General features: G+C 38.8%; 1 protein-coding gene across 3 annotated transcripts in view; it reads right to left on the bottom strand.

Annotated features, from left to right (window-relative positions):
* Positions 1-26,779, bottom strand: part of CALN1 (calneuron 1) — a 165,436-nt gene that overhangs the window by 62,447 nt on the left and 76,210 nt on the right. For all 3 annotated transcript variants that reach the window (XM_039341977.1, XM_039341997.1, XM_039341988.1), the window contains exon 3: positions 2,244-2,387. In XM_039341977.1, the coding sequence (XP_039197911.1) occupies positions 2,244-2,387 (144 nt within the window). The remainder of the gene's footprint in view (positions 1-2,243; positions 2,388-26,779) is intronic.

Genomic DNA, 26,779 nt, shown 5'->3' with positions numbered 1-26,779 from the left:
CATTGACCTTGCTTGTCAGAAGGTCACAAAAAGTGGTATATTGCAACTGTCATAAATATAAATAAATAAAGTGCCCCATGATCATCAGGATGATGCAATGGTTGTAAATGTAAAAAATGATCATAAGTCACTTTTTTCATGCTATTATAACTTCAAACGGTCATTAAAACAAGCTGTAATAAGTCGAGGATTGCCTGTAATAGAATGCCTGCAAACCACACTTCTCTGAATGTTGGGTAACAGAAACAATGCTGTATAACATAATAAAAACAGTGTATAATAGAAATAAGATCCATTTACTTTAACAATAGGGCAGCACGTAAAAGGAACAATAGTAAATAACCAGTAATTCAAAAAAGAACCTTGGAAAATAAAACAAGGTATTCATCACAATGAAGGTGTCAAGGGAGGCTGTTTGCGGAGGGCTATCCGCAGTGCTATTGAAAAGGCTCTCTTATCAATGAGCTACCTGCTCTTTGATAAGAACATCTGGTGAAGGGCTTAGAAGAAGATTGTTAGGTGCAACAGAGATACTTCTTCAAATAGAATAAGGACATAATAAAAACATGGACACTTTCAATACAATTTCATGCAGATAAAAGCAATGAAGATATAGGCAAGCAAATGCATTCAGCTACTCATATTTCACTTGTTTGAAGATTTACTATTTTGCATCTTTTCACAGAAAGTTACCTCATTTGGCATCCAAATAAACTTTTTCTCCCAAACCATTGTTGGAATTTTGAGAGCCTCCACAGAAAATGGCACTCTTTGTGATACTTCCCAGGATACCTTTACACTTTTAACTTAAACCTTTGTCTTTTTGTATATAGACATAAAGGTAAAGATAATGGTTTTCCCTGCCCAGTCATGTCCGACTCTAGGGGACAGTGCTCATCTCTGTTTCTCAGCTGAAGGAGTCAACATTGTCCAAAGACATTTGTGATGATGTGAATAGCATGACTATAGATCGAGGTGCATGGGATGCTGTTACCTTCCCACCAAAGTGGTACATATTTATCCACTCACATTTTCATGCTTTTGAACTACTAGGTGAGTAGGAGCTGGGGCAAGTAATGGGAGCTCACATTGTCATGCACTGTTCGGGTCTTGAACCCAGGTTGTCAGCTTTCCAGCTGATAAGCTCAACATCTTTAACTGCTGAGCCACCACTCTCCCTTATATAGATACACCCCCAAACAAAATATTGGCAACCCATCCTTTCAATGTCTAAAAATGGCTTTGAGGTTTGCTTGCTGATTTACCTGGATAGTCAATTTACTATATGTTATGGTTCCGGCTAATGAAACACTTCAAAGAACTTCCAGGCATTTATTTTCCTAAAAGTCTTTTATTGTTACAAAATGTCGGCACAGGCACAATGGAGGGATGCTGGAAGTTCTTTGAAGTGTTTCATTAGCCGGAACCATAACAACATGCTAGGATCTAAGTTCTCTTCCTCTGAGCAGTTAAATTATCAGCATGTTCCCTCCCTAAATTAGCCGTCATATATCACATTATCCAATTAGTGTGAAGGTCAAAAGTTTTCTTCCTCTTTCTTTCCCAGGCTTTACCCCCATCCCCCTTCTGCTCTGTATTAACCCCAAAAAATACCAGACAGTTCTGTATATTGTCAAAAGCAAGAATATACAATATTTGCAGCGTTGACACTATACTTGTCTTTCCCAAATGATTCTGGGCATCTTATTATTAAAATAAATTAAAATAAATACAAGATTGAACTAGAAATGAAATATAATAAAACATGTAGAAGAGACTCCACCAAAGCGATTCAATAGGTCAATAATCACTTTGGATGGAACCACAAATCCTTCTGACTCAAGGACTGAGGAGGAAAGGGAAGTCATGAAAGGTTTAGAAAGAGAGACAGGGGGAGTCAGGGCCATCTGGGTCTTGGGGAAATGCTTCCAGTGATAGAGAAAGCACATCTCCTGGGTCCCACCAGGTCATACTGCTTGAGTGACAGGGTCTGGAGCTTGTCAGATCTTACTGGATAAGCAGAGTTTATTGCAAACAGTCCTGTAAATAACCTGGCTCTGTGCCATGAAAGGGCTAAATAGCCATCTCAAATTGCACCTGGAAGTCAGCTGGCAACCAGCACATTCTCCTACAGCAGTGCTGGCTGTGGAATTCTGGGAGTTGAAGTCCACATGCCTTAAAATTGTCAAGTTTGGGAAACACTGTCCTACAGCAAAAACTATGAGAAGAACTGAAAGACTCACCATCCATGTCTAACCGCTGCATAATAATTGCCAGTTCCACCTCGCTAGGCATGTATCCCAGAGAGCGCATGGCCATTCCCAGTTCCTGCTTGGAAATGAAGCCGTTGCCATCCCGGTCCAGGACTCGGAAAGCTTCCCGAATTTCTAAAAAGAGAAGGTTGAATTATTTTCCTGGTGAATTGATTTTCTTTGAACATTGATGCTAAGTCAAGAAGAAAACCTGGACATTGTTCTTAGGAGGACTACAACAGCCTGGCTCTTTCAAACACAGTTAGTCCTTGACCTACAAACACAACTGAGCCCCAGATTTCCATTGCTAAGCAAGACAATTGTTAATTTTGAATTTTGCTCCATTTTACATCCTTTCTTGCCACAGTGGTTGTGAATCACTGCAGCTGTTAAGTTAGTAACACAATTGTTAAGTGAATTTGGCTTCCCCATTGACTTTGCTTGTTAGAAGGTCACAAAAAGTGCTCATATGACACCAGGACACTGCAAACATCATAAATATGAACCAGTTGCCAAAGGTTCAAATTTTGTTCACATAACCATGATTGTAGGTGTGAAAAATGGTCATAAATCATTTTTTTTTCAATGCTGCTGTAACTTTGAATAATCACTATACAAATAGTTGTAAATTGAGGATTATCTGTAAAGAACTAGAGATCCTTGGCGGTGAGTGGGATTATCCTTCGTTTTTCTAGAGTATTTTTTTTAATCCTTTTTAAAAATCCTTTCCCCTCCTAGGCCATGAATAAGTCATATATGTATGTACGAGCATGAATGTATAGATTTCAAGGACCTCCTTTTGTCTACAAGTAGAGTATGTTGGTAAGTACCATTTTCCCTCTCTTGTTTCTTAAGAAGTGGAAACACAAATAATACTGAGCTGAATCCAAACTTCTAAGTTTGGGGGAAAAAAATTCTTCTTCTTACAGCATGTATTGTTTTTCTATATTTTCTCAGGCACCGTTTCTATCTTATATCTGATCCTCAATCAGAATTCAAAGGAGACGGAAAAAGCAGAACATTTCTTGTATTAGACAGTTCCCCCTTTATGCCAGTGATTCTCAACCTTAGAATCGAAGTTTAAAGTACAAGGATTCCAATTCCCAGAAATCCCTACCTAGCATGCTGGCAGGAGGATTCTCGGAGTTGGTCCATATATCTTAAAGATGGAGTAGATCTCTGGGCAAATCACAAGCATGATCAACTGGAATAGGTATTTCTCCAGTCTGCTGCTCTCCAGTCTCCAGTCTCTGCAAAAACTACAAGCCCTCAAACTGCCTGCGAATTCTAGGAGCTGAACTCTCATTGTGGCTGGAAAATACCACAGATGGGAATTTTGTGCCACTGGGAATTCCAGAATTCTCCAACAGGAAAAACTCTGTTGCTCGTCTTCAAATTTTAATGGAGAATTCCCAACACCAGAAAAGCAAAAACCAACAGTGTCACAGACAATAGGCCAGTTATGTCCCACTCTTAAATTAACCCATTTTCTATGCAGACACATTGCACTAACTCATCAAACAAACAGGCAGCAACTGTCCAACATGTTAGGCCACAGAAAGAAAAAAACAAAACAAACCATGGTGTTCTATAACCAGGGGCATCAGAGTTTGAAGATACTTATTTATCAACACATTTATATAATTGGCCGTCTTGTATCAATCTCTAGGTGGTTCCTAACCATCAGTTAAAAACATCAATATAACCTGAATACATACATCTGTCTATTCAAACCACAAGCATTAAATTGACATTAAAGTTAGATGGCTGTGAGGATGCTATTGGTACTGTTGAGTGTGCATTTGGTTTGTTCTTGCTGACTACTGTACCCTTTTTTTTTTTTTGCTGATATTGCATTTTTTTCTACTGTTCTACTACATTGTTAATTGCCCAGAGTCATATTTGTAAGTTGGGCAGCCACATAAATTAATTTAGTATATAGAGTAGAATTTTAAAAAGTGCAACTGCAAAGTTTTGACCTTATCTGGTAAAGTATATTATGGAACCCAGACTCATGATATTCAAATGCCTGAGAAATCATTGCAAAGATGTGGGCCCAGGGGAGGGAATGTGTGATGCAGTCTGAGATGTCCCTTCTAACCTATTTTCCTATTCATATTTAAATGAGATATTCTAGGTCTCTCTTTTTTTCACCTTAGTGTGCAGAACAAAAAGCTGCAGTGATTTGGGGGGGAGAATGTAAGTAGAGAAAACTATACAGGTAGCCCTTGATTTAACAACCACAATTGAGCCCAAAATTTCTATTGCTAGGCGAGACATTGGTTAAGTGAGTTTTGCCCCATTTTACAACCTTTCTTGCACCGTTATTAAGTAAGTCACTGCAGTTTTACGTTAGTAACACGGTTGTTAAGTGAATCTGGCTTCCCCATTGAGTTTGCTTGTCAGAAGATTACAAAAGGGGATCACATGACCCCAGGACACTGCTAGTATCATAAATATGAACCAGTTGCCAAGCATCTGAATTTTGATCATGTGACCACAGGGATGCTGCATTGGTGGTAAGTAAGGGAAAAAAAGTCATAAGTCATTTTTCTCATTGCTGTTATAATTTCAAACAGTCACTAAACTAATGATTGTGAATCAAGGACTACCTGTAAGTCAAGATACTTTTTTAGTATTAAATCCCCTCTCTTACTGGGAAAAAGAAAATTGCAGCTGAATTTTTCTTTTGGAAATAGTGGAAGAAGAAAATTTATTGTATCGCTCTTTGTGGATCCCTACAGACACAAGCACATTTTATATAGATTGATAGATAGAACATACCATCAAGTCAGTGTCAGTTTTTAGCAACAAAATAAGTACCACTTCTGGAAAAAAAATAAATACAAAACACACAATACATGGGAGTTTTTTTTCTTACCAAAAGAGGGAGCTATAATACAGAATAAGAGTCATAGTGTCACAGCACCCTAATTTTGGGGGGGGGGAAGCTTCAATTTGGCCACTGATGAATCAGAACATTCTGTGTATAAAATTCCTTTTAAACTTGTCTTTTTGCATTTCAACAAGAACTAATAACAAAGAAAATTCATTGCTGGCATCTGTTGTTATTATGCTCCACTGAGTCATAGCCAGCTCCTGCTGATTCTATGGATAAAAGTTCTCCAGGTTGTCCTGTCTCTCACCATACTAAGCAATTTTTGCAGGTACATTTCTGTAACTCTGTTTTTCTTATACACTATTGGTCTCTTCTCCTTCTATCCATCTTCCCCAATTTGATTACCTTTTCTATAGAAACAGGAGCCCACCTCATGTGCCCCAAATATGATATCCTTTGTTTCATGATTCATGCACCGTGGGTGCTCTATCGCTGGAGGAAAGATTGGACACCCATTTCTCTGGGATGGAATAAGGACTTCTGCCTTGGCAGGGGATTGGACTAGAAGACCACTAATGGGCCTTCCAGCCCTATGATTCTATGCTACCAGGGAGCATTCTGGCTTGATTTACTCTAGCACTGAAGAATTGATTCTTGAATAGAATAGAGCTGGAAGGGACCCTGGGGGTCTTCTAGTCCAGCCTCCTGCTCAACAGGAGAATCTATACCCGTGGTGGTGAACCTATGGCACGTGTGCTACAGGTGGCATGGTGAGCCCTCTCTGTGGGCACGCATGCCGTCACCCCAGTCCCAGGCCTTCAGCTGGATTTTATAAAACTTCCACTGCCATCTGCAAAAAAAAAAAAAAAAAAGGTTCAATCAATCAATCAATTTCAACTTCTCGCAGGAAAAAAAAGATCTCGCAAAGTTGGAATTGATTGATCAAACTTTTTAGTCCCACCCAGTCTGCCGTTACCACTGCAGCCACACCCACCCAATGGGCCATGCCTACCCAATTGGCCACACCCACCCAATTGGCCACACCCATCCAATTGGCCATGCCCACCCGGCACCCGACGATACATAAGTGGGTTTTAGGCTGCAGATTGGGCACTTGGTCTCTAAAACATTCACCATCACTGACCTACACCACCTGTCTAGTCTTTTCTTAAAAATCTCCAGTGATGGAGCACCCACAATTTCTTATGGCTGCCCAAGGAATGTGAAATAGCCTTTTCCATCACCATAACTCAAAGTAGTTGATTTCCACAAAGGGTACAACTTTCATCTAGATCAGGTGTATCCAACCTGTGGCCTACAGACCACATGGCAGCCCTGGACAACTAGTAATGTGGCCCCACAAGATCATAAGCTTTGAACATTATTATGTGATTTATGTACATTAACTATATTACAACTTGAATTGTAAGCCATCCAGAGTCATTGACTGAGGTGGGCAACCATATAAATTAAATAAATACATAAATAAACAAATATATATTTTACATGTAGCTCAAGACCTCTTTACTCAGTGTGGCCCAGGCAAGCCAAAAGATTGGACCAGGTCTAGACCAGGAGTAGATCAGGGGTAGGCAACCTTGGCTCTTTTATGACTTGTGGATTTCAAGTCCCAGAATTCCCAGCATGGCTGGCTTAGGAATTCTAGGAGATGAAGCCCATAAGTCATAAAAGAGCCAAGGTTGCCTACCCCTGATCCAGACATTGTAACGATGCATGCATTCTCTCTCAAATATATCACCTAGTAGTCTTCTTGCCTAATTTCCATGTATTCATTCCATTTTTTAAACATTATATTCCATCATTAACTCCTTTCTATGCCTGTTTCTTATGATATGGATGAGGTTAGAGCTTCATAGAATATCTCTGATTTCTTTGACTAGATCCTTTATGCTTCTCAATCTGACGCTTGTGTTTGTCTACACTTTGTGTTAGCTTTTGTACTCATGTCAGAAGCACAGAGACTCTTCCGATTTGAAAGGATCACCGTTGTCCTGGGAATGCCTAGTTGGGGCTCCTTTGATGCCCTCAACAGGAACTGAAGAGTTGAGAGAGCTGCCCCATAGCAGCTCTCGGGTTTCAAATGTGGGCTTGCTAACCTCCTGCCCAGGGTTCCAACCACTTGAGCCGTCGTGCTCCTTTCTGTGTTAGCTAAACCAACACTACAACCACACTGTATATACAGGTAGTCTTTGATTTACAACCATTTATTTAGCAACTGTTTGAAGTTACAACAATACTGCTTAAGTACATGTAAGTACACTTTGACATGATAGGTTTTTTAAAAAATGACTTACTGGTCTTTATACTTACAACAGCTGCAGCAGCCCCACAGTCACTGCTCAGAATTTGGATGTTTGGCAACCAGCACGTATTTATGGCAGCTGCAGCATCCTGGGGTCATGTGATTGCCATTTGCAGCCAGCTTTTGATAAGCAAAGTCAATGGGGGAAGCTGGAGTTGCTTAATGACCACATGATTCACTTAACAACTGCGGTGATTTGTTTAGCAGCAGTGGCAAAAATTGTCATAAAATCAGGCCCAGCGCATTTAACAATCACTTTGTGTAGCAATGGAAATTCTGGTCCCGTTTCTGGTTGTAAGTCAAGAACTAACTTTACATATCTGCAAGTTTTTTAAATTGTGTTGGTGCAAGAATAAACAAATTGCTCCATGTTTTTAGTTTTGGTGGCGATGCTCAGTAAATAAGTGTTTTGACTGAAAGTTTTTGAACAATTTGGTGAATCATCCAACAATTTTTCACAATAAATTCTGCCTGTAGTCTACTGTCCAGATTCCCTAATTCATATAAATTGATGCAGCATAAGAAATTGATCCAGATATTGCTGCTAGCTTCTAGGTTCATTACTGCAAAACACTAGAAAATTAAAGAGAATATTTCATTGGAGCAGTGATTCAAATGTAAGAAAATTGCATTGGCAGAAAAAAAAACATAGCAAAGACTTAGGAAAAGCCTGAAATGAAGAATAAATGTATAATTATGATTAAAAAGTTTGTATATATACATTCATATTACATAAATACACATATTCACAATTTTTCTGTCTACTGTATTTCTTTTTGTAATTTTGCATTCTCTTTTTTTGTTTCAGTTTTGGACTTCTGTTTCCAAAACGAAACAGTAATGATTTTGCATACCATGCCTATCAATGTTTCCTTGAAAAAGCCACTTTTTTCTGGGTTTGTATTTTTTCAAGTTCCCAGGAAAATACATATCTGAGAAAAGGAAGTGCTCATAGCATTCCCAGATCAACTTCAAAGCGCTTTGTTATACCTTGTTACTTCAGTAACCCAAACATGTACTTTTTTGGCTTGCACAGTTACAATGCAAGCCCAAGAAACAATATGGATTTTTTAAAGACTTCCAACAGATGATGGTCATGGTGGCTTTGGTGTACACATCCATGCCTGCTACAAAACAACTTCTCAGACTTAGGCTCTTAAAGTTGTAGATCCCTACAATCCCTTAGAATGAAGTGAGACATCTATCACTGATTTTAACCAAGCTATCCCAGTAAATCTGGAGAAAGACACAGTGGCTAACAGATTGGAAGAAGTCAGTATATATTTCAGTACCAAAAAAAGAAGACTTAACAGAATGCAAACCATTGTACAATGTTCTTAATTTTACATGCTAGCAAAATGATGCTTAGGATCAAACAACACATATTAAACTGCTACATGGAAAAAGAGCTGCCAGATGCTTAAGATGTCTTTAGAGAAGACCAAGACCAAGAAACATGAGACATTATTGCCAATACATATTGGTTAATTGGGAAAGCCAAAGAACAGCAAAAAGTAGTGACTATGTGTTTCATTGATTATAGAAAGACCTTTGATTTTGTGAATTATGTCAAGCTGTGGAATGTGTAGAAAAACAGGAATTCCAGAACATGTTGTCTTCATGAAAAACCTACAGTTCAAAGAGGTCAGGAAGACACAGTACAGATAGAACATGTTGAAACAAATTGGCACCAAGTTGGAAAAGGAATGCGACAAATTTATATACTCTCTCCCTATTTTTTTCATCCTATGCATTGAATATATATTAAGGGAAGTGGGTTGAAAGACAATATGGTTTTAAAACTGGGAAAAAACATCAATAACCTGTGCAATGCCCATGACACTTTTCTGATAGCCAAAATGCAGAGGATCTGCAAGCTCTAGCAAGATGGATGAACCTAGTTACAGTGACAATGGGGACAATGTTGGAAGGCTTGAAAAAACAGGCAGGTCAGGGACAGATCACCGTGGGGAGAAATTCTATGTATAGTTATATGATTCCTAAGAATGGAAAATGACTTGATGGAACATAATCAGTCAATCAATCAATCTAAAACTGAAGGCTATAGCACTGCTATCCCTTTTAAGCCCATTCTTCATGACAGCATGGATACAAACTTGTTTTCTTGACTGCAATATAGAAGCCATTGGTCAGTGTGTTGTTCCAGAAAGTTTATTTCAACAACTCTGAAATGCATTAGAGTTCTTCCATCCATCTAATCCAAACCAATCCTGCTTGGCTGCCAACTCGAAGTGCTGCCACCTGTAAGACTCCCCCTTTCTGAAAAAAAAAAAGATTTAAAAATAGCTTTCCAATATCAGTCAAGGTCATCTAGATGTCTTGGTTATTTCCAAAGCATTCAAACATATATCTATCTACTCTATCAAAAGAAAGGCTGAGCACCAAAGAATGGAGGCCTTTGAACTATGGTGCTGGAGAAGACTCCTGCGAGTCCCTTGGACTGCAAGGCGATCAAACCGGTCAGTCCTAGAGGAGATCAACCCTGACTGCTCTTTAGAAGGCCAGATCCTGAAGTTGAAGCTCAAAAACTTTGGCCACGTAATGAGAAGGAAGGACTCACTGGAGAAGGACCTAATGCTGGGAAAGATTGAGGGCAATAGAAGAAGGGTACGACAGAGAATGAGGTGGCTGGATGGAGTCATTGAAGCAGTAGGTGTGAGCTTAAATGGACTCCAGAAGATGGTAGAGGACAGGAAGGCCTGGAGGAACATTGTCCATGGGGTCAAGATGGGTCGGACACAACTTTGCAACTAACAACAACAACTCTATCAAATATCTACATTGACTTGCAATTTTTTTTTTTGTAAAAAAAAATCAAACTCTCATGCTTACAGTCACTAAAGTGTATATTTTTTGGCATTTACAAATGCATATGTTAATTTGCAATGAATATATGTGAGCATGTACATTTTTTTTTTAAAAGATGACAGCATTTAAATCTGTCTTTCAAAAAGCACAGGGAGAAAAGCTTTTATTGCAAGGACAGGATAGATTGTGGAAGGAATCTATATAATATTTATATATTTCTTTTTTATTTTTTTTTTATTATTCCTTCTTTGCACTTTTTATTTTCTTGACTTTCTCTGAGTTTAGTTTGTATTAGTTTGCATTACTGTAATTAGAATCTTCAATACAAATATATTCAAAAATAATAAATAGAAACAGAACGGACTAATTTAATTCTAGGAACTTGAAAACCTCTCTGGGGATGCCATTCAGGGTCCAGGTGAGTCTCAAAGCCAAAAATGCTTGTGAGACATTAAGACTGAGTCATAGCTGCAATTTAAAGGTCAAGCATTAAATGGTGTCCAGAACCGAGCCAAGGTTTAAATATTTGGTAAACCACCAAACAGTCCATTATTCCATCTCTCCTCTTTTCTAATATCAAGGATTGCCAGCTAATCACTTAGGATTGGAAACGGTTTCACCTTCATTTCTCCTTCCTCTTCACTTGCATTTCTACCCTAACTTTGAACATACTTACATATGTAGAGGCCTCCCTGGTTTCTATTAAATACATCACTTTTACCCAACAAATTGTTTTTTTCAAGGTACAGAACAAAGGAGAGTGCACTTGGTCTTCTATTTTCCTTCTCCATGTACAGTATATCAATGGGTTCAGTACACGTATTCCTCGATTTATGACCACAATTGACCCCAAAATTTCTGTTGCTAGGTGAGACAGTTGTTAAATGATTTTTGCCCTATTTTAAGACCTTTCTTGCCACAGTTGTTAAGAGAAAGTTAATGTCAATTCTGCTAATATTGAATATTATTGCTTTGACAAAATATGCAGAACTGTCTGGTACTTTTAGAGTTAATTCAGATGAGAATGAGAGAGGAGAGAAAAGCGCAGGGAAGGGAATGGAAGTGAATCTTTGCCCTTCCTGCTAATTGGAAGATGGGAATCATGACCCCAAAATAGGGTAGGGGAAATGCCTGGAATGTTATGGGCAAAGGAAGGGAAATTCAGATCTTGGCATTCTCCATGCCGTGCTGACACTCCTTTACACTAATAAAGGCTTTTTAGGTTAAGCAATGCCTGAAAGTTCTTTGAAGAGTTTCATTAGTCAGACACATGACAGTTAAGTTAGTAACCCGGTTGTTAAGTGAATCTGGCTTCCCCATTGATCTTGCTTGTTAGAAGGTCAAAAGGGGATCTCATGATCCTGGGACAGTCATAAACATGAACCAGTTGCTAAGCATCCAAATTTTGATCACGTGACCATGGGGATGCTGCAAAGGTTATAAGTGTGAAAAATGGTCATAAATCACTTTTTCCAGGGATGTTGTAACTTCAAACGGTCACTAAATGAACGGTTGTAAGTTAAGGACTACCTGTATGGATTAACCAATCACTGCTCCCTTTAGGTGGCGGCTACTATTTCAGTCTGCACTTATCTGGGTATCCCTGCTTTTTAGCTTTCTTTTTTTGGGGGGGGGAGCGGGGGGGGGAACTGAACCTAAAGAGGCCACAAAAATTGAGTTTGATGTTACAAGCAGCTTGAAAATCACTTGCTTGGCATTTCTGTGCATGATGAAAGAATTATTCCAGAAAATATTTGAAGAGTTGCTCTCGTTCCAAGGAAGGAAGGAAGGAAGGAAGGAAGGGAGGGAGGGAGGGAGGGAGGGAGGGAGGAAAATTAAATAAAAGAACATTTGATGCTTTTCTTGCAAGAATAGGATAGATTATGGGATGCTTTAGTTTTTAAAAAAGGCAACTTTGTGAGGACATGATCTGTAATTTGTCTTGGACAATATTGAGGTTTCCTGACCTGGACAGGAAGTTGGACTAGAAGACTGAAGGCAGGACAAGAAGCAACAGATGGAAACTAATCAAGGAGAGAAGCAACCTAGAACTAAGGAGAAACTTTCTGACAGTTAGAACAATTAATCAGTGGAACAACCTGCCTCCAGAAGTGGTGAATGCTCTAACACTGGAAGTTTTTAAGAAGAAACTGGACAGCCGTTTGTCTGAAATGGTATAGGGTTTCCTGCCTGAGCAGGGGGTTGGACTAGATGACCTCCAAGGTCCCTTCCAACTTTATTATTACTATTACTATTACTATTATTTCCAAGATCCCTTCTTAGCATACGATTCTATGTGTCTATGGAGATTCTCAGTCATCCAGGTCATGGCTGTCCAAAAGATGCTTTTTCAAAAGGCAACTGGACTTCCTTTGTTTTTCCTTGAAGATATTTCCCTTTCCATCCAAGAAACTTCTTCAGTTCTGAAGAACTGAAGTTCAGTTCTGAAGAAGCTTCTTGATTGAGAAGAGAAACATCTTCAAGGAAAAACGAAGAGGTCCAGTTGCCTCTTGAAAAAGCACCTGTGGGATGTGATTCTGTGATTAAAATCACACTTGGCAGGGAGAAAATGGAGAAAGATACTTTTTTCCCCCTTTCCCCAAAGACAGAGGCCTTCCAATGAAGCTGGAAGGAGTTTTAAAGCAAAAAAAGAAAGGATTTTTTCACACTAGACATATTATGTAAATAGTGGAATGCATTGCTAAAAAAATGTGGTGATAGACATTAATTTGGATGGGATTGTATAAATGTATGGAAGATAGAACTATCAAGGGCTTTTCATCAGAAAGATTCAACATGATCTTCAGATCAGGAGGATCCATGCTTCTACAGGCTCCTTGCAGAGGATCATGGGCAGTGGAGAACAACTCCGTTTCCTGCATGAAACCACTCAGAAGCATCAACTCAGTTGCCACGAGAAACAATGTCAGGCAGTGGCCTCATCCAACTTATTCTTAAGTTCTAATACCAAGAGGATTCAATACAACATTTATTTACTTATTGTCACATTACTATCCTTCCTTTCATACAAGAGCTGAAGCAGTAAAACAGCACTCATTTTCGTACAAGTTTTTTTTTTTTTTTTTTAAAGATTGGGTTCAGAAGGAGTGATTGGCTTAATTCAATGAGTTTTCCAATAGGAGAATGATTAGAAGCTGGATCTCCCCAGGGCAAACTTAACCACTACACCACACTGCCTCTAGTCCTAAATAACAATCTGTCTCTCACCTATATACCTTTCAAAACAAATAGCTGAGCAACACATGCACAATAGTTAAGCAATAAATATTGCTTAACGGAAAAAGAAAAGAAATCCAAATAAGTCAGCAAAACAAAATCCTTGGCATGCATCACTGCCAATTGTTTGCTGTTTTTCAAAACATTTTATTGTATAGTAATACGCTCCAGCAATTTTTCAGGTCAGTATTTTATTTTAAACCTGTTCCTGTTGAAAATGTGTTTATAAGCTTGCAGTAGCAATCTTAATTAAGCTAAGAAACATTGATCATCCCAACAACTACATAAGGATTTGAATTATCTTCTCCCCAGTCTAAATCATTATAGTGAATGGATTAGTCTGCTTTTAAAAAAAAAATCAATGTCCAATCCTTCCTTCCTTCCTTCCTTCCTTCCTTCCTTCCTTCCTTCCTTCCTTCCCATTGAGTCAGTCCTATTGTTTGAATAAATATATCCAATGTTTATGGCTTTCTTTCTTTCTTTCTTTCTTTCTTTCTTTCTTTCTTTCTTTCTTTCTTTCTTTCTCTTTCTTTCTCACACTTTCTTACTTTCACTCTCTTGCCATTGAAACAGACTTGACTCTAGGCAGTTCTTTGAACAAATGCATACAGCTTTTTTGACAACAGTTTGTAACTGCCTCCTTCTTAGGGCTGAGAGAAAGTGACTGGCTCAAGGTCATCCAGGTGGCTTTAGGCCTATGGTGGAAACAGAAATCATCATTTCTACCCTGATGCCTTAAACCACTACTCCAAACTGGCTCTCATCATGTCAATTTCACACATATTTATTTATAAAACTGCTCCATTCTGTTTATTTATTTTTTCTTCCATTCAATCTTGTTTGATTCTTGGAGACCACCTTGACAAGCCTCTGCAATTTTCTTGGCAAGGTTTTTCAGGAGTAATTTGCCATTGCCTCCTTTCTAGGGCTGAGAGAAAGTGATTGACCCAATATCATCCAGCTGAGGATATTGGTGGGACTGGAATTCTTGGTCTCCTGGTATCTAGACTGATGCCTTAATCACTATACCAAACTGGCTCTCGTTTCTTTATTAGCCTGCATCACAATCAAATCTAGCAAAATTGTGTAGAAAGGTGAAATCCTTAACCTTGAATGTGTTTCATTTTTCTATCTAGATTATCTATCTATTGTCTGCCTGTCTGTTGTTTATCTACCTGCTGCTGTCTATCTACCTGTCTATCTATTGCAGGGGTTCTCAACCTTGGCAACTTTAAGACTTGTGGACTTCAACTCCCAGAATTCCTCAGCCAGCAAAGTTGAAGTTTGCTGGGAGTTGAAGTCCACAAGTCTTAAAGTTGCCAAGGTTGAGAACCCCTGATTATTGTTATCTATCTACTTGTTGTTATCTCTCTTTCTCACTGGAAAACTAAAAGAAGAGAAAATGCGAAGTATATTTATACTCCAATCTGTACATAACTTCAGGAGCTATGAATCAGGAGCATCATAACTCACAAACATTTAATTTTTCAAACATTTCAACAATGATTTATTTTGACCTTACAACTGCACTATGGCTGTGTTCACCTGACTGAACACTGATGGATATTCTTCCAATCTTTGCCCTTGCAAAATAATCTGTATCCAATCCATGCCAGCGTAACACATATTCAAACATTAGTCCAGTCTATCAATATTTTGCCTCATTCTGAATTTTAAAAATATCTTTTATAGCTCATCTTTCTGCTCCGATGAGCCTTCAATATGTCTAATAAAACTGAAAAAAAACCCACCTTGAATATAAAAAGCTAAACCCAGAGATCAAAAAATAACACTAATGTAGATATAAAAAAAGGTAAGGTAAAAGAGTCCTTGCAGATTTTATTTCGCTAGCCTTTGCTGACTATAGGGAGCAATACTCATCTCCATTTCAAGGTCATTGAACCAGCATGGTCCGAAGACGTTTCCACAATCATGTGGCCAATATGACATCACAAAATGCTGTTATCTTCCCACCTATTTATCTACTCAAATTTGCATGCTTTAAAATTGCTAAGTGGGCAGGAGCTGGGGCAAGGAATGGGAGCTCACCCCATTATCTGACTCAGATCTCAAACTTGGGCTGCTGGCTTTCCAGCTGACAAGCCCAGCATCTTAACCTCTGAGCCACTGCACCACCCCCAATGTAGATATAATGCTAAAATAATTTAAGGGATTAAACGGCAGGTGAAAGAGGTTTATCTTTAAACATATTCTGTAAGTTGAAGAAGTGGTAAGCAACCCAGGAGAAGGAATTCTCCTATATGCCGGAAAGACACATAGCTGAAAGCTTATTTTCCATCAGACTCTAACACATTTTATTAGAATCAGGACAAAAAGAATGCTCCAGAAACAGTAGCAGATCAAACAGTAGAGGATAAAATGTCATGGCATTGGTAAGAAAAAGTTGCATCTGGTGCAAAGCCAAGCCTATTCATTTATAAGGTCATTTAAAGGATGCACAACTCAAACTGCTTATGTTTCTGCTTGGGTGAGCCCTCAAAGTGTCTAGAAAAACCAAATACGTAAAGCTAAAGCCAGAGATCTGAAAACGATCCTGAAACAAATCCAGGACTAAAATCTTTAAACAATTAAATGCTTGGTGAAAGAATTGTATCTTTAAGAAAAGTTCTGTTAATTGACAAAATGGTAAGCAGTACACAGGAGTTCTCTTGTGAGCCAGAAGGACACACGTTTGAATGCTTATTTTCAGGCAGATGCAAACAGACTTTTTTTTTAAAAGAAGGAAGACAAAAAAAGAACACTCCAGAAATATAACAGAGCAAAACTGGAGGATCAAATGTTATGGCAGCTGTAAGCAAGAGTTGCACCTGGTGCAAAGCCCAGCCTATTCATTTATAAGGTCATTGAAAAGATGCACACACCCAAACTGAATATCTGATAGAAATTATGGGGTCAGCTGAAAGAGATGCTAAGAAGAACGTATCCACTCTCTGTGAATGGCAACTTTGTCGTTGGCAGAAAAATCCTCAATTGAGTAGGAAAGAAGGCTCAGAATAACAGTGCTGGAAGGGACTTTGGAGGTCTTCTAGTCCAACTCCCAGCTCAAGGAGGAAATCCTATAACATTTAAGGCAAATGATTGTCCAGTTTCTTCTTTAAAACCTCCAGGGTCTTTCTAGGAGCTTCTTTGCCTCTCTTAGCAACTCTGAGTGATGGTTTGTCAGCAGTCTACTGTTATTTTTCATGCTGCTCGCAATCACCACCCAGTGTTGCTTGCATGGCTGAGAAATTGTCTCTGCTTTAACAAAACCCATGACAAATCACAAAGTGAAATGGTTGAAAAGATCTTGGAGATCATCTAATCCAAAACCCTGTCCACGTCCACTACTATAGAATCTGTTTGTTTCTTCCGGATACTCATAGTCTTTTTCTTGCTTTAATTGTTCTTGACTATCAAAAAGTAAGCTGCCCAGACTTGTGTGATCTCCAAATGTGATAAAACCCTTCTCTACTTCCTTATCTGAAAAGAAGGGCTAGGGGATGACATGATAGCAGTGTTCCAGTATCTGCCACAAAAAGAGGGGTCAACCTATTCTTCAAAGCACCTGAAGGCAGGACAAGAAGCAATAGAGAGAAGCAGCCTAGAACTAAGGAGAAATTTCCTGACAGAGAGAACAATTAATCAATGGAATGACTTGGCTCCAAAGTTGTAGGTGCTCCAACACTGGAGGTTTTTAAGAAGCGATTGGACAGCCATTTGTCTGAAATGGTATAGGATCTCCTGCTTGAGCAGAGGGTTGGACTAGAAGACGTCTAAGGTCCCTTCCAACTCTGTTATTCTGTTATCTTGCTTTTTATTCTTCTGGAAGCAATCCAAATTGTTAGTGTCCTTCCTAAAAGGTAGGGTCCAGAACTGGAGGCAATTCACCAGACATGTGAGGAAACCTTGGGATAATTTGTTATACTTTTCAATCTTAGCAGGCAGTAGCTCATGGCCAATCTTATCTGGGATTTCAAGCTAAGGAGGGCCAGAGTTGGTAAGTGATTTGAACTGAGAATTCCCAGGAACCCTGAGGCTGTAGATTGTCAAAAAGGAAAAACTTATCCCAGAAGAAGAAAGTGGCCAATCTCTTCCATGCTCTTTCCAAGCTATGAAAACTACATAGATGTGAGATTTTTACTTTCTTTTGGTACCCCATTGTCCATTCCTCCAAATGTGCTTACCAACCAGCAACTGAATTTGATCAGAAGGAGATTTTACCTACACCTTGCAAGACTCTGATGGAATACATTGTGCCATCGGCCCTGGCCTCATTCTGGAAAGTACCAGCCAGCTGTGTATACCCGATAAGTCCACTGCTGCTGGCAATAGGAATTCAAGTAGTGTAGCATGCTGGCAACTTCAGTAGCATGCTAATGGAGGGAGGATGCTTTGTGACATTCTTCTTAGTCTGCCATCTGACTCATGGTAGGAAGCTGAATTTAACCACTGACAGACAAGAAATATGCTGCACCTCTGGAAGGCTTTAAAAAATCCCAACTCCCCAAAATAAAATGAGCACACTTTTCAGACTTATTCTTTCTGGTGATGACACTGTGTGTTAGCCCTGTGAAGTATTCCAGACAAAAAGCACAAGCAGGACTACTAGTTCTTTCTCTGAAGGTGACCAATCTCTAGAAGCAAAACCAACCACAAACCCCAAGAAAACAAATCAAACAATGAGGTGGGCAGTGATGGGAAAAAAGAAAAAATCAAACAACAATCAGGAGATACAGAAAACACACCCATGGACAGGCATAAAAATCTTAAATGCTTATATACAAATGCTCAAAGCTTTGGGAACGAACAGGGCAAACTAGAAGCAATAGTACACAAGGGAGGATATGACATAGTTGGCATAACAGAAATCTGGTGGGATGAAACCCACGAATGCAATGGATTGATGGATGGATGGATACAAATTGTTCAAAAGAAACAGGTCTACAAAAAGAGGAGGGGGAGTTGCACTATATGTAAGAGAACACTACACATCTACAGAAATGCACATGATCAAATATAAAATCTCTCCAGAATGTATATGGGTCAATGATAAAAGAGAAAAAAAGTGACATTACCCTACCTAGGTGTATATTACAGGCCAACCAACCAATCAGAAGAAATAGATGAACTCTTTGCCAACCAGTTAACAAATGTATGTAGGAAGCATATCACAGTAGTAATGGGAGACTTCAGCTATCCAGATATCAACTGGGAGACAAACTCTGCAATGAGCAGGAGATTAAACAGATTCCTAACCAACAACTTTATCATCCAAAAGGTGGAGGAGGGAACTAGACATAAAGCCGTACTGGACTTAATTCTAACTAATAGAGAAGAAGTGATAGAGGGAGTTGAAATTGCCAGAACCTTGGACGAAAGTGATCACATCATACTGGAATTAAATATAATACAAACACTAGCAACAGAAAACATCCAACCAATGTCTTGAACTTCAAAAGAGCTGACTTTAACAAACTCAGAGAGAACCTAGGAAAGATCCCATGGATGACAATCCTAAAGGGGAAAACAACTCAAGAAGCATGGGAAATCCTGAAAAATGCAATCACAAAAGCCTAGACCAGCACAATACCATTGAGAAAGAAAAACAAGAAATCCAAGAAGAAACCAGCATGGCTACACAAAGATCTCTCTGACAAACTGAAAGACAAAAAGGACAAATACAAAAAGTGGAAAGAGGGGCACATAACTAAGGCCGATTATCAGCAGACAGCCAGAACATGCAAAGATGAAGTCAGGAAAGCAAAGGCTCATAACAAACAAAGACTTGCAAAGAAATCAAGAACAATAAAAAAAAAAGTTTCTTTCAACATATTAACAACAAGAAAAAAGACAAGGAAACTGTAGACCCACTAAAGAGAGAAGATGGCAAGGAAAATATAGGCAACAGGGAGAAAGCAGAGCTGCTTAACTCATACTTTGTGTCAGGCTTTACACAAAAAGAAATTGTGATGCTAAAGAAATTAATTTGATGTTGAATTTGATAACAGCTGCAAGGTTACTAGTAGGGCAATATTGGAAGAAGGATTGCTTGCCTACTATAGAAGAATGGACGCTTAAAGTGTAAAATTTAGCAGAATTTCTGCTTATCTAAAGGATCATTCACAAGAAAGATACATTTCGGTCTGGAGAAGATGGATAAATTATATTCAGAATAAATATGGGACTAAAAAGTTTCATTTAGCCTATGAGTGAATTTTAGAGTATTATTATATTATTATTTTTAGTATTAGTATTGTTTATCTATTTGGGGACTGTATTGTTTAATAATTAGGATATTAATTTGTTTATGTTCTCATTATTATTATGTTTACTTTCAATTTGTTTATATTTATGTTAAAGGAGAGTTAAAGTGCATTAAGGATTTGGTTATTTATATAGTTGGTTAATGTTAGTTAGATTATGATTATCATATTTGTAACCCTGTATTCAGCTCTGGGAAGTGGGGGAGGGAGGGGGGGTTGGGTGGATTGATATTGTAAATTTATAAAACTTTTTAATAATAAAAAAGAAACTATAGCCTAACATACCAAAAAAAACACTGCAAAAGACAAATTAGAAACAAAAATTAAAATAAGCAAGAAAATGGTAAGAGAACACCTATCTGACCTTGAAAAATATAAATCACCGGGACCGACAGATTACATCCCAGAGTTCTGAAAGAGCTGGCAGATGTTACCTCAGAACCATTGCACCACATCTTTCAAAAATCCTGGCGCATGGGGGAAGTACCTGAAGATTGGAATAGGGTGATGTAGCCCCCTATACAGACCAATCAGTTTAACATCAATACCTGTGAAGATACTAGAAAAGATAATCAAAAAACAGATCTGCCAACAATTAGAAGCAAACAAAGTCATAACTAGTAGCCAGCACGGGTTTGTTAAAAACAGATCATGCCAAACCAATCTTATCTTATTCTTTGATAAAGTGACTAAACTAGTAGATCAGCAAAATGCAGCGGATGTAGTATACTTAGATTTCAGTAAGGCATTTGACAAAATAGACCACAACCTACTCCTTGGTAAGCTAGGAAAAGGTAGAATAGACAACATCACCACCAAATGGATCTATAGCTGGCTGACAAACCGTACTCAATGAGTAGTTCTCAATGGCACTACATCCACATGAAGAAAAGTAAGCAGTAGGGTACCACAAGGTTCCGTCTTAGGCCTAGTGCTCTTCAATATCTTCAAAAATGACTTAGATGAGGAAATTGAAGGGGAACTCATCAAATTTGCAGATGACACCAAACTGACAGGAGTAGCCAACACCCCAAAAGACAAACTCAGGATCCAAAAAGATCTTGACAAACTTGAACAATGGGCCCTATCCAACAAAATGAGTTTCTGTGTGGAAAAAAGCAAAGTCTTACATTTAGGCAGGAAAAACCAAAGGTACAAATACAGATTGGGTGAGACCTGGCTTAAAAAACAGTAACAGTGAGAGGGAGTCCTAGTAGATGATCACTTGACTATGAGCCAGCAGTGTGCAGCAGCAACCAAAAAACTAATACAATCCTGGGTTGTATAAACAGAGGCATAGAATAAAGATCACATGAAGTATTAGTACCACTTTATACAACCCTAATGAGACCACACCTGGAATACTGTAGCCAATTTTGGTCACCATATCACAAAAAAGATGTTGAGAGTTTTGGAAAAAAATAGAGAAGAGCAACTAAGATGATCAAAGGCCTGGAGACTAAAACATATGAAGAATGGCTACGGGAGTTGGGTTTGACTAGTCTAAAGAAAAGAAGAAATAGGGGAGACATGATAGCAGTGTTCCAGTATCTGAGCGGCTGCCACAAGGCAGAGGGAGCCAGGTTGTTCACCAAAGCACCAGAGGGAAGGACAAGAAACAATGGTTGGAAACTGATCAAAGAGAGAAGCAACCTGGAATTAAACTTCCTGACAGTGAGGACAATTAACCAGTGGAACAGCTTGCCTCCAGGGTCCCTTCCAGCTGTACTCTATTCTATTTTAAATGTGGGGGTGGGATGTGGCAGTCACAACTTCAAAGATGGGACATAGATATGTCTTTTTGGAGACTGTCATAACTTTGAATGGTTGATAAGCAACAGTCATTAAGCGAGGACTACTTGTACTCTCCTTTATTGGCATCGTTTGTTATTTCTAATATGTCATGCTTTGGGTTCTAGAGATGAACAAGAATGTGAGTGGCCTTTTCTGTCTTTATACCACTAGGGAGAAGATGCCATTCCATCATGTCATGGCTGGACTGTTGTACAAAGGAAACTATCTAAACTGGACACTCTCAGCAGGAAGCGACAGTAAGCAGTTGGCCAACATCTCAGGCCAACATCCCAGTGAGGACAATCAACCAATGGAACAGCTTACCCTCAGAAATTGTGGGCGCTCCATCACTGGAGATTTTTAAGAAGAGACTAGACCAGGGGGAGGCAACCTTGGCTCTTTTATGACTCGCGGACTTCAACTCCCAGAATTCCTAAGCCAGCATAACTCAGGAATTCTGGGAGTTGAAGTCCACGAGTCATAAAAGAGCCAAGGTTGCCTACCCCTGGACTAAACATTCACCTGTCTGAGACAGTATAGGTTCTCCTGCTTGATCAGGGGGCTGGACTAGAAGACCTCCAAGGTCCTTTCCAGCTCTATTCTATTCTTTCTATATTAACAGAATCTTGCAAGATTAAAAGTATTCTTCCCATCCTTCCCTTTTACTCTCTGGAAAACTAGGGAGGCTCTCTTCTGAAACTCCATGCCCTCAACTTTTCTGTGGGCTGAGATATCTTTTAAAGGCCAGTTGTCCAGTATGCAGCTCTGCCTCCTGTCCCTCAAGGTCATTCTCATATACCAGGGGTGGGCAACCTTGGCTCTTTTATGACTCGTGGAGCTGGCTCAGGAATTCTGGGAGTTGAAGTCCATGAGTCATAAAAGAGCCAAGGTTGCTTACCCTTGCCATATACCATTCCTGTCAAGCTATGAAACCTACTGCCTTTAGGAGCGCTGCAATGCCTACAGTACAGGGGTGGGACGTGGGGAGGGTTTGGGGATCCACCGGTGTTCCTCATCAACGTGAGAGCCCAAACCGTTGAAGAGTTGTTTTGGCAAATTTAAGTTTCTTCTCATAACAATTACTGGAAGACATATTGGACAATGGACCTGAACTGTCATAGAGGGGAGAGAAAGTTTCACTCTTGTAATTATCTGCTTTCCGCCATTTCCTCAGAGCTAACTTCCCTTCTATCTTACCAGTTTGCTAATGTCTAATAAAGTTTACATTAGAGGATGCAATGTCTCTGGTGTTTTGCTTTGTTGGGTTTTTCAGCCAGAATTTGACAATTACATTGTGTTATTAACTCACAGTCAGTGGCACATAGAAGTTGGAAGTACTTAAGAGGAAGACAAGAAAGGGGATGGGAGAGGAAGTGGGAGGGAGGATGAAGAAGGGAGAAGGAGAAGAAGGAGGAGGAAGAGGCAAAGAAAGAGGAGGAGGAGAAGAAGAAGGAGGAGGAGAAAGAGGAGGACAAGAAGGAGGGGAGGGGGTTGTTGTTAAGGATTCTGAAGATAAAAGAGATGAGTAGAAACTCTTGCCCATTTATATAAGAAAAGGGCAACAGATGTATTTAGTGCAATCTGGGAGAATTTGTCTTCCAGATCATTCCTAAGTTCAGTTTTGCTAACTATGAAAAAGCCTGGTTCTCTGAAATATGCTTCTATGCATGAAGATTCCCAAACTCTTGAAGCACTAGTCTCTTAGCAACCAGAGTACCCTTTGTATTAAAATATAACTGCAGGGAACTGACTGTCATTTCCTGGAGCCCAAAACACACTGAATCAGCAAGTGCCTAAGAAAAGACACTGCAAAAATGGGAATAGGACACAGAAGGCACTTTAGCCCTGTGAAAGTATTCTAATTTTGTAAGGGAATATATGGAAAATCATAATTATAATCATAATCAATCATAATCATAATCATAATCAAGTTGGAAGGGACCTTAGAGGTCATCTAGTCCAACCCCCTGCTCAGGCAGGAAACTTTATATTATTTCAGACAAATGGTTGTCCAATCTCTTCTTTAAAACTTCTTGTGTTGGAGCATTCACATCTTCTGGAGGCAGGTTGTTCCACTGATTAATTGTCCTAAGTGTCAGGAAGTTTCTCCTTAGTTCTGGGTTGCTTCTCTCCTTGATTAGTTTCCATCTGTTGCTTCTTGTCTTGCCTTCAGACGCTTTGGAGAACATTTTGGAGTTACTTTGGAGCCTTGAAATAAGATATGTCTGCTACTTGGATCAAAACAAACTAATATAGTATGGAGACTTCGCATTGACTCCAAGGTACAGATCGTAAAACCATGGTTTCCTAGTATGTATGTATGACAGTGGAACTTGGATCAGCAGACATGCTGACTAAAAAAATGGATTCCTTTGAATTGTGGTCCTGCAGAAAATTGTTGAGAATATGTTGGACCACAAGAAGAAAAATAATATTTGATAATAGGCAAAGTAAATCCAGACTGTTCACTAGAACCACTAATAAAGCTGATGCTTAGATGTTTTGACACATAAAGTGAAAGCAAAGTCACTAGAGACATCTGACAGAAAAATTGAAGACAAAGTCACTAGAGACACCTGACAGAAAAATTGAAGACAATGGAGAAAAAAAAGAAGAGTACAACAGAAGACAACGTGGCTAGTTTCAATGAGACAAACATGAGCCTATTTGACAAAATAAATCTTTTAGATCATAGAGATTTAAGTGAGTGAACAACACGGAGATTGAGACAACAAATTTGATATTCTAAAACAGGTGTGTCCAACTCACCACCCAGGGTTTGCATTGTGGCCTCACAAGATCATAGTCTTTTAACATTATTATGGGATATATATATATATATATATATATATATATATATATATATATATTATATATATATATATATATATATATATATTTGTTTTCTGAGATTTTCGCGGGTATTTGTATGTAGGTCTTTGGTTGTTCGGGTTTTCTCCCGCGTAAAGTTGGAAGTGTCTTGGCGACGTTTCGACGAAGTCCCATTCGTCGTCATCTTCAGGCTGGTGTTTTCAGCTTCGTGCTTTGAATGTTGTATATGAGGCCCAAGACAATTCTTCTTCACTCAATGTGGCCGAGGCAAGCCAAAAGATTGGACACCCATGCTCTAAAATCTTCAGTCTTTGCCCTCAAAGGTTAAAAATAGACTGTATTTCTTGCAGTTCCTTCCATGCCATTAAAAAAAAAGCCTTGGTCACAATAAAAATATCTTTCTGTACTTCAGGAGAAGTTCCCTCCTGATGGGTGCTTCTTGGATTCACCAGTGAATTTAAACATGGACTTCACGGCCATCTCTTCAAATTCATACACTAATCACAAAATTGGGCCAGTTGACCACCAGATAATCTTCCAATCCGAAACTCAAATGCCCATTTTCTTGTAAATCACTGCAGTGATGTTCACCTATCTTTCCCTCTCCAATGGAGGAAAAGAGAATAAACTTCGACAAAGAGTTTCCTCAATTATTGACAATAGAGAAACATGCAGAAAATGAGTCACTATTGGTTTATCAATGTGAACAAAAAACCTTGGCAGAAGCTTAATCCTGGAGTGAGCAAGAAACAATGAATGACTTTCCCAAACATCCAAGTTTGTAGGCGTTTTATTGCTGACATTACTGTACTTTATCAAAAGTCATATGTGTGACAGAAAATGTTTGTGGGGGGAAAAGGGATCAATGAGATTAGTGAATTCTTATCTGTCATTCCACTAAGTAGATTACTAAAGAAATGCCTGGAATCCCAATTCTATAAATTTTATCAATACCAATTAATCTGGGTAGAATCAGAAAGGAAATTATAGTAACATGAAGCTCACTGGAGATTAATGTTACTGTAGCTTGAAAGATGGGAGATTTGAAAGCTGCAGCTTTCAGGGTATGCCAACTGTGAATAGAATAGAATAGAATAGAATAGAACAGGATACAATAATAGAATAGAATAGAATAGAATAGAATAGAATAGAATAGAATAGAACAGGATACAATAATAGAATAGAATAGAATAGAATAGAATAGAATAGAATAGAATAGAATAAGGAAAGTAGAATAGAATAGAACAGAACAGAATAATAGAACAGAATAAAAATAGAATATAACAGAACAGAATAGAGTTGGAAGGGACCTGATGAAGTGTCCAGAGTTCCCGAAATCTCTTGAGACTGCACAATATAGGTATTCCTCAACTTGCAACCATTTGTTTAGTGGCCAAAGTTACATCAGCACTGAAAAAAGTGACTTATGACCAGTCCTTGTAATTAAGACTGTTGCAGCTTCCCCACAATCATGTGATCAAAATTTGGATGCTTGGCAACTGAAATGTATTTACATCGGTTGCAGCTTCCTGGGGTCATGTGATCACCATTTGCACCCTTCCCAGCTGGCTTCCAACAAGCAAAGTCAAAGGGGGAAGCCGGACTCGATTAACAGCTGAATGGTTCACTTAACTGCAGTGATTCACTTAACAACCATGGCAAACACAGTCATAAAATCAGAAGCGATTCCCTTAACATCATTCTTGCTTAGCAGTGGAAATTCTGGTCCCAACTGTGGTTGTAACTCAAGGACTACTTGTTGCCTCCATTTTAAATTTTTCTGTGCAGTTTTTTTTTACTATATTTGTTTTTGTACGCTGCCCAGAGTCCCTCCGTGAGGGAGTTACATTTATGCACATCCATACACCCATATATATTCCACATCACATATATATATATATATATATATATATATATATATATATATATACATTTGGTATATAGAGATGGGAATGATGATCTCAAACTAAGCAGCAGCTCTCCAAAATTTCAGAATGGACTTTCTCGCAGTCCTATCAGGATTTGAGGTGAATGAATATTGAATTTAAATGAAATACACCAATATTTTAGTAAACAGGATAGAAACAAAACACAGATGCACACACATACAACCAGACACTAGAAAGACAAAAAACCAGAACTTACTAGATAGCTTTGTCTTCTTATAACTTGAGATGCCAGAGACTGAAATTTGGTCAAATTCTTGCATAAAGAATACTTCTTATACCCTGATCTAACACTTCCTATTCATTATTTAACTCAGCGGCCCCCATCCTTTTGGGCACCAGGGACTGGTTCTGTGGAGAGACATTTTTCCATGGACTGGAGGGGGCTTGGTTTTGTGTGCTGCCTGCATCCTGTGGATGGGACTTTGCTTGTTTGCACGGCCTGGTTTCTGGCATGCCGTGGC

The sequence above is a fragment of the Crotalus tigris genome, unplaced genomic scaffold (genome assembly GCF_016545835.1).
Source record: "Crotalus tigris isolate CLP2741 ecotype Arizona unplaced genomic scaffold, ASM1654583v1 scf7180000017550.10884619, whole genome shotgun sequence".
Taxonomy (NCBI): Eukaryota; Metazoa; Chordata; class Lepidosauria; order Squamata; family Viperidae; genus Crotalus; species Crotalus tigris.
The sequence above is the reverse complement of the archived record's forward strand: the minus strand, read 5'-3'. Positions and strand labels throughout refer to the sequence as shown.